The 8,906-nt window shown below is 33.6% G+C and overlaps 1 protein-coding gene across 1 annotated transcript; it reads right to left on the bottom strand.

Moving 5' to 3' along the window:
* Positions 1-1,006: 1,006 nt before the first annotated feature.
* LOC137709321 (probable terpene synthase 9) lies at positions 1,007-4,907 on the bottom strand. Its single transcript, XM_068448404.1, has 7 exons — positions 3,813-4,907; positions 3,433-3,715; positions 2,948-3,332; positions 2,338-2,556; positions 2,030-2,168; positions 1,469-1,726; positions 1,007-1,309 (listed from the first exon to the last, which is right to left on the bottom strand). The coding sequence occupies exons 1-7, from the start codon at positions 4,068-4,070 to the stop codon at positions 1,007-1,009; spliced, it is 1,845 nt and encodes a 614-aa protein (XP_068304505.1). The 5' UTR covers positions 4,071-4,907.
* Positions 4,908-8,906: the final 3,999 nt, after the last annotated feature.

Raw genomic sequence — 8,906 nt, 5'->3', positions numbered from 1 at the left:
TATTTGATTCAAAATATATAATATAGGTGTAGTATTTTTTTTTAAATAATTGGAACAAACTAATTTACCTACCAATTAATATGGATAAAATTGCTACAAAATATATCACGAAAAAAAAAAAAAAACCTACTTTTCTAGTTTAACATAGATACGGTTAATGCAAACACTTTTTTTTATTTTATTTCACTTTTTCTACTACTTTTAATTTGGCATAAATTTAGGAATTTGAAAAAGGGACCATAAAGTATGAGTGGTATGAGTGTAAATAAATTGCATTAATAGGTCAATAGTGTTCCTATATGTTTGCAAATTTTAAATTAGGGCTTAAACTGAATCTTTAAAGATAGATGAGTTTTTATCTAGAAATAATGAATTGTAAGGGCCAAAATCTAAAGCACATTAACCTAATTATTTCTCTTATGAGATCTAGCAATCCATGCGCCATCATATAATGCATACCAAGTGAGGGAAATTCTATATGTCACACGATTGCAATCAATTCAGCTCTCTATGATTATATGATTGCACCATCGTATACAATTTTTTCAGAATCAGAATTTGCATCCTTGGAATTGCGTACATGATATATATATATGAGGGTGATAAGCAAAATATTCCCAAGATTAAATGATTTCAATGTAAATAATTATTTGGTAAGTTCACGTTTTTATATATTGATATTGAGCTAATCTTATGGTTTTAAAGTTCTCACTAATTCAGTGTGGTGACATATACACAATCTCCACTTTGAGGCTTTTAAAGGTGAAATGATAGCCATTTTATTACAAGTGATATGAACATCAAAGAGGACATTTTGGATATTAAAGAGGTCTTCATTCCAAACACTTCAAGATAACATAAGGAATACCACCCTCCATTACTCATCACCCTATTTATTTTTGTTGAATGGGTAATGTAAGCAAGAATGCACCCTTTAAGTAGGGTGGTGTGCATTACCACCAATTTGAGGGTGGTGAGCAAGAATGCACCCTTTAATCTTTGCCACTTAATTCTGAGTGATGATTGGGATAGGATTAGCAATCAAAGATATTAAACGTTCTTTGGTGACCCCAATTGAAGTTCCAATACCGTCTCCATGTTGGAAAATAGAGTGAGCAGTCCGAGCCATATTCAGTGACATTTTTACAATTGATTTTGGTATGGCAGTTTTTGAACTCTCCTCATTAATCTTCTTCCACGAATAGTAGATCAATTCGTTTATGCAGTCCTGAGCTTCTTCTTCAGATATGCCTCTTTCTTCCATGCAGCACTCGATAGATTTTGCCACATCACCTCTCTCACTCTCAGCCTTAGTTAATTCCAGAAAAAAAAAAAAAAAAAATTAGAATCTACTGTTACTTGATAACTATTTCATTTTTTTTTTGTTTTTATTAAAAAAATTAAAAATAAAATGATTATCAAACCACCCTTGTATAGCTGATGTAAATAACACGTATATATATTTTACCTTGGAAGTGGCCAAATCATCGCTAAGTCTAGTGATTAGAGATGACCAATATATTATTTGAGAGCCATGCTTAATCGAGTCATCAAGTGAGCTTTTTGTTATGATGTTGCATCCTGGCAACAATAAATAAGCATGGAGGGCTGCTCCAGGACCACCCACCGAAGTCCATGCATTCTTTAAGTACTCTTCTAGGGTTGGTGTGTATCCATAGTAAAACCATCGTGCTTCTACCAGATATGATTTACAAAGATTTACCCACTGCAACCGCAAGCGCGCACACACAATAGTAAATAAATCATAAAATAAAAAATAAAAAAGGGAGAAATAGAATAACAGACCATTTTTGTAATTTGCATACTAATTTATTCTGGCCTTTGACAAAAAAAAAATACTAATTTATTATGGTCCATTATAACCCTAGTTATCCTACACGCTCTACTCATGTATTTTTGTCTAGTTAACAACAAAGATCTACAAGTCTAACATTGTTAGTGACGACCTCGATCGAGTACAAATAGAATGTTCTTAAGCAACTTAGCTGTCATCTCTGTTACTAGTTACCTCTTTCTTAATGTAAGGAAGAACACTTAAACCATTGTTTTTAAATACGTTATCAGTTACTTCATTCCCAAAGTTGAGCATGGCTGTGTAAATTGGCTTCATGTACTCCGGAAGCTTCTCCATGGCCTCCATATTCCACCTGCATTAAACAAGCAAAAACGAAATCAGAAAGCAACAAAAAAAAAACAAAATCACACTTTATATATATATATATATATATATATATATATATATATATATAATTGCATCTATTAAATACTTTTGTTACCAAGATAAATTACATTTTAGTACTTGAATTAACTACTTACCTATATACTGCACGTGTATAGAGCTCGAGTTCATCCAAAAATCCATAAACATCGTACATGTCATCAATTACTGTTAGTATGCAAACGAATTTGGTGAGGCCAATCCTGCAATTCGAGAATTGGGGCTCATAATTGACTCCCATTGCCCACAAATAGTTCTCCATCAATCTGTCTCTCGAAAAATTTGCTTTATGTTCAAAATCCAAATCTCTCCACCACCTGCATTTGTTGGATATAATCTTAGTGAAATTTAACTAAAGACCTTCATCAGTGTGAATAATGAGCATTGTAACATAAAATTGTAACTAAGCTAAACATTGAAATAAAATGACCCGGGGGGGGGGGGGGGGGGGGCGATACTATGTTAAGGGTAATATATATGTGGTCTGTATTTTACCAACGTGTGTAGATGATGACACATTATATATAAACCTTATATATGTGGTCATTATTTTACCAACGTATGTGGATAAGGTCGCATTATATATAAGCATGCAAGCCTCAAGCCTTTATAATGTGCGTAGGGCAAATCCTATCCTCCACTGTATGTGTCAGCAGAAAATCAAATCAAATTGCAAATAAAATACAAAAGAAAATTTATATTTCTTGCCTTGACAGCTCCTTTATCTCTCTCTGATATACTGATTGGACAATATTATAATCCAATTGGGCTAATTCAAGCAAATCCATGTTCATAGAATCGTCCTTTTGGTAGATATCGATGAAGCTTCGAGCTTCTATCCTCTGCATCCTCCAATGTAAGGGGGTTTCCAGTGATTGCTGAACTAGTTGCTTTAACAAACCGTCTTCACCCTCCAGTGTTCCCACTAATTGTCTCAACTTTTTGGCACTAAAACTTTTGGCTTCCTCCAAAACATGATCTTCCCCAAGCATACCAAGGTGTGAGGCTTCATACAAGCTCAAAAGTCCCTCCATGTCCTTGCTTAAGCTATACTTGAATCTTCCGTCTCTGGTTGTAAACTTGTTAAACACATCTGCTCAATCATTTTGTCACCATAACTCACAATTAATTAAGCGTTGCTTCGAAAACATTTAATACTAATTGTGATCAACAAAATAATTCATGTGCTTTACCTGGGCTAATAGGGATACGATGTTCTCGTAGTATCTGAAACTGCAAGGCAACCGCATGAAGATCACTTGATGTACTGGCAGTACTGGAAGAACCAAGGCTAGTTAGAACTGCTTGGATCTCTTTTTCAAAATGATAGGCCACTCCCAATCGCTGCATTGAGTCGATAAGCTTTAACATCGAGAAAGTGCTAGTAGTGTCTTTAGTACTACTAGTTGATGCTGCCAGTAACGTTATAGCAACGTTTTGCTTTAGACGCTCCAATCGCGCCCCATGTAATTCATACTGCAAGAATGAAAAAAAAAATAAGCCAAAAAATTATCAAGATGTGTTCATGTATGCATGAGTCATGACAACTTGCAGAAGATTAAATTATACGTACGGTGTATTGAGTGGTGAAGGCGTCGATGAGTTTGGAATCCCAAACGGTAGGATGGTATCGAGCGAGTCGCCGTTGAGCTGCCGGAGGATTACTGATAACCTCCGATGATGGTGATAAGTTTATTGAGACATAAACGAAGGAGCATTGTTTTCTTACTGTCATTTGAAGCAGAACTTTTGGAAGATGGATTAATCTTTGATAGCTAGTACTAGTTGAGACCAAGGAGGGAGAGAGCGAGGAGAACGTGATAAGTGCCATTGTTATAACTTAGGGTTGAATGTTCTTAGCAAGCTATAGTGCTTGTTTATATATAAGCAAGCTAAGTGCCATTGTTATAATTTTAGAAGCAACCTTTGTTTATTATGCAAATGAATCATGGAAAAGAACTTGAAATGTTTTCTCCAAGAAGTACATAATTAGTGTTTCTTTCAAAATGCACTTCAAGTGTTTTTAAAACCCAAAAACAACCAAAAGTGATTTCAATCATTTTAAAAATATTTTTAAACATGCACAATATTATCTATTCACAATACCCATACTTATCTCATATGAGTTTTTTATGTTTTGAAATCATTGCATGATAACCTTGTAATCTGTACTATTAAGTTTAACCGATAAAAATTTCTAAACACTTAACACTTAACTAAGAGGTACGATGGAGGATAAACAACAAAATTTTACAGAGAACAAAATAGATTTTACCAATCCTATTGTTGTTGAATTAATTTGAATTGTATATGACAATATATATGAAATTTCATAAAGTGGGAAGAAGAATATCTTTGTAGACTGGAGTCTTGCTTCTAAGTTCCACCGTGAAAGAGAAAGATCAAAGTTTTTTTTTTTTTTTTAATTTAAAAGTGAACACTATTGTTTTTATGACGTATAGATATAATAAAATATTAGAATTAGTGGTGGGATGTAAATTAATGGACCTGGAAGTTGGAAGTTGGAAGTTGGTCTGAAATAGTAAAGAATAGGTTTGAATTTATTGTATTGTTGACATAAGAGGAAGATGAGGGTTGTGAATGAAAGAGATAGAACTAATTAATCGGAGGATTGTCTTTTAGAATTTTTCCTGTGAAACAGTGGCATAGAGTCCACGTTCAGAATATGATTTGTGCTGGAAACACTTTATTGCAGAAGGTTGCACATTTTTTCCCATAATTGTTTAAAACCGTACTTAATACTTAAAATGGCAGCAGCTGTCATCTCAATAATACTTAAACGGATCGCTAACAGTTATCCTTAAAGAATTCTTAAACTCCAGATATTTGAAAGAAATTCTTGATTTTCAATTGAATAATATGATGAAATTGATTACTGTTGAAAACCAAATTTTGTATCTCTGGGTTATGGAGTCAAGTATCCTCGTATTTTGGTGGTATAATAATGAACTCAACTCCATAAATCAGATTGGCATGAGCGTTGTGTTACTTGTACTCTAACTTTGATGAATAACTAATTGATTTATTTTCTTTCAGTTATTTACCTTCCTGTATCCTAGTCTATTAATAACAAAACTGATTCTTCCAATGCAGCAACAAATAATCTTTTAACCCGTGAATTACGAACTCTCCAATCACTTTTCATAATTAAATGGCGCTTACTTCTTTTAACTTTTTTCACATCTAAAATAACACAAATTCGTCTTCTGTCATTCACATCTTCTTAGAAAGAACTCGACCTCAAGTTCTCTCGAAGAAGTTCATCTTGAACAAACATTTTATCTTGTGTGTTATGGGCATAAACTTCACCATTGATAGACAAAAAATAAATTGATCTTGAATTTTCTGAAATAAAAATTGATCACTCATGAAAACCAAATCTTGTATCTCTGCAGGGTTATGGAGTGTAATATCTTGAAAAACCGCCCCTAATAGAAAGCAACGACAGAAAATATATTTGCCTCTAAAAAAGGCGTTGTCATTGTTATTAGGGGCAAATAGTGTCAAATTTTTGCACCTAGTAGTCTTATCTGTCACGTTGGAAATCTTATTTAAAAATATTCCACTAATATCTTTCAACCATTTTTTTTTTTTTGTCAAACGATGGATTTTGTTAGATTAACCATTGAAGAAGTTCGAACCCATACCGTCATACAATAACTTAACATCTTTTTCACCACAGTAAAGAGCCACTTGCAACCATTTAAGGCGGAAACACCATTTAAGGCAAATGTTTCCGCCCCAAATACTTCCAATATAATAAAACACACACACACACACACACACACACACATACACAATCAATAAAATATTATTTATTTGGATGATAAATAATTTCTTTTGAACAATTCATTGTTCTCATCGGTTACAAAACCCAAACAACTCTTCATCTTCTCCAGAAAAATAAACCTTCTCGTCAATCCCTTGTTCTTAATCTCTGATGAAGTTGTCCAGAATAAATCTCGAAGCCGTTTCTTCTCTTAACTTCCCTACATGATGAACGATTTCAACTTACGTTTTTTCTCAGTTAGCAACTGTAAATATATCAAAGAGCAACTATTAGACTAAATCATAACCGCAATTATAAAACAATTAGAACAACAGTAAAACTTCAATACCACAAACAGTTAAATTTACAAGAAAAATCTAAAAGTATATATAAAAAAAAAAAAATCCACAAGCAAAATCCATAAGAAAGTATGTACCTCTACAATAAAATTTCTTGCCAAAAACTTTAACCAACTACACTTCAGCCTCTTCCGCCCTCAAATTAACTTGCAAAACAGAAAGTTTAATGGAGAAATAACATTGAATTAAACTATAAAGAACGAGTTTTTCTCTCCATTGAATCATTGCAAAACTTTCTTTCGATGTTTCCTTCACTTTCTGGGACATTTCCACGGTAATATGGCAAGGAAGAAAGAGAAAGATGAGATGATGAAGAGGAAGGAAGAAAAGACGAGAGGAAGGGGATTCATAGTGCAGGAGAGGTGGAAGGAGAGACGGCAGAGGGAGGAAGAAGGGAAAAACAGCAATCAGGAGATAATTTTTATATGAATATATATTTTTGTTTGAGTGTAAAAATAAAAAAAATCGTTAGGGGAAATTTATTCCGCCCCTATTACTGATAAAAGTAATAGAGGCAGTTTCTTATCTGTCCCTATTGCATTAGTTTTTCAAATTTGAAAAAAAAGTAACCAAGATTAAGTAAAATGACACGTGTCAATTGATTAGATGTATGGTGGTGAGCAAAAATGCTCCCATATCCGCCTCTAATATTCTGCCCCTAGTAGTCACTTTTTCATAAATAAGTTTGACATAAGCCTCGTGGTACCCGGATTCTAACTTGGTTGAAACTTCATGGATTTGGAACTCACTTGCTTGAGCAACCACAAGATGTTAGTCCAGTTGATCTGATGCAGGCTCCACAAAATTTATTTCGTCTCCCACAATGATTTCAGCTTCTTTTGTTTGAGACATATTTTGACCTAGAGAACTACTTGTGAGTCATCAACCTTCTCGTCAACAAGAAGATCAACCTGCAACTCGTCCTCTATATCAGATTTTAATAGCAATTCTTCTCCTCAATATTTTCGGGGTGTATTATGACAGCTCGCACTTCAGATTCTTTTGAAATTGTGTTTGGAGCTTGACCTCTTTATAGTTGAACAATTCTGTTTGTCAACACCTTTTCTCTTTTTGCACTACAATAAAATTTTTATGAGTTATTTACAAGTTTTCTTTTCTTCTAAAGTTTTGTCTTAACATATAAAAATTTGTTTTGAATCTTGAATCCTTAGCAAAATCCATATATTCCGAATAGGTCCAAATTTCGATACTATAAAATTGTGTCATGAGAATATTCTTCATCTTCCATGATCAAGATCTAATTCAATCTTTGCCTTGCCACTTGGGAGCATTTTTGCTCACCACCATAAATTATGGTGTATGCTCACCACCCTTTTTATCACTGTTAAATGAGTTTGAATTTCGAGATTTATATAGTGGATAGGCACAAATCTCAAAATTCAAACACATCTAACGGTGATAAATAAGGTGGTGAGCAAATATGCACTCTTGCCACTATCGTTAGCAGCACAACCCTTCAGTTTGAATGAAGCATTCTTTACCTTATTTTCTTCAGGAAAATCTATGACAATAAAGTAGCGCTCCAATTTTCAAATCCAATAAAAAACTTATCGATGCATGGGATTCCAACAAAATAAGCGATTTTTGAATAAAGTTGATGGCTGACTTAGTAATTTGACATATTGTCAATATTTTCCTTCCACCAAAACCAAAATTTATTGCTTCATTTATGTTTTTTTTAACAAAAATAATAAAGTTGGGTTGTTGTTGGTTTAAAAATAATAAAATAATACTTAAATATGCTAACATTTAAGGTAAGGCAAGTGAAATGTCTTTGGAAATAGCAAAAAACATATTTGAAGGCAGTGTCAATTTTGACATCTCTTTGCTCATGTCAGCTTAGCCTTCTTTTCCGTGTCTATTTTAACATCTTGATTGGAGTAAATGGTATGTCATTTGTTACTGTTATACGTCTATGTGACATTTTCGACATCTCCTTTGAAGATGGTCTAAGATTTCAGAAAATAGAGACTGCACATCAATGTCACGAATCCTAACCTTATCTCTCTCCCTATAAATACAAGCTAAAAAAACTGATCAATTATGGTCTCACCTTGACAAAATCAGAGGGCATTTATACTTGAGCTTTCTTGAGAAATTGAACCAACCTAACCAGAATTATGAAGTTCCTCTTGGAGTTGGGTTCGTGTTACCATTCATCGTCATCGTAAACCCGAGATCGCATGATGAGACCAACCCATGGGAGAAGCTCCACTTTAAGTCTTTTAAAGGAGAAACAATAGATGTTTATTACAAGAACTGATACGAACATCAAAGAGGACATTTTGGATAAAATTTAAGAGGTCTTCAATCCAAAGACTTCAAGATAACACAAGGGAATAGTTTTGCTCACCACACTTAAGTGATGGTGATGCTCACCACCTTATTTATTGTTGAAGATGAATGCCACATCATATGTCATCTCAACTAGTTTGTTATGCCACCTCAGCTAATAAAACGGTTAGGTTGTTAGACAATCAGATATACAGCTTAAGGC

The sequence above is a fragment of the Pyrus communis genome, chromosome 11 (genome assembly GCF_963583255.1).
Source record: "Pyrus communis chromosome 11, drPyrComm1.1, whole genome shotgun sequence".
Taxonomy (NCBI): domain Eukaryota; kingdom Viridiplantae; phylum Streptophyta; class Magnoliopsida; order Rosales; family Rosaceae; genus Pyrus; species Pyrus communis.
This window is presented reverse-complemented; position numbering and strand designations above follow the sequence as displayed.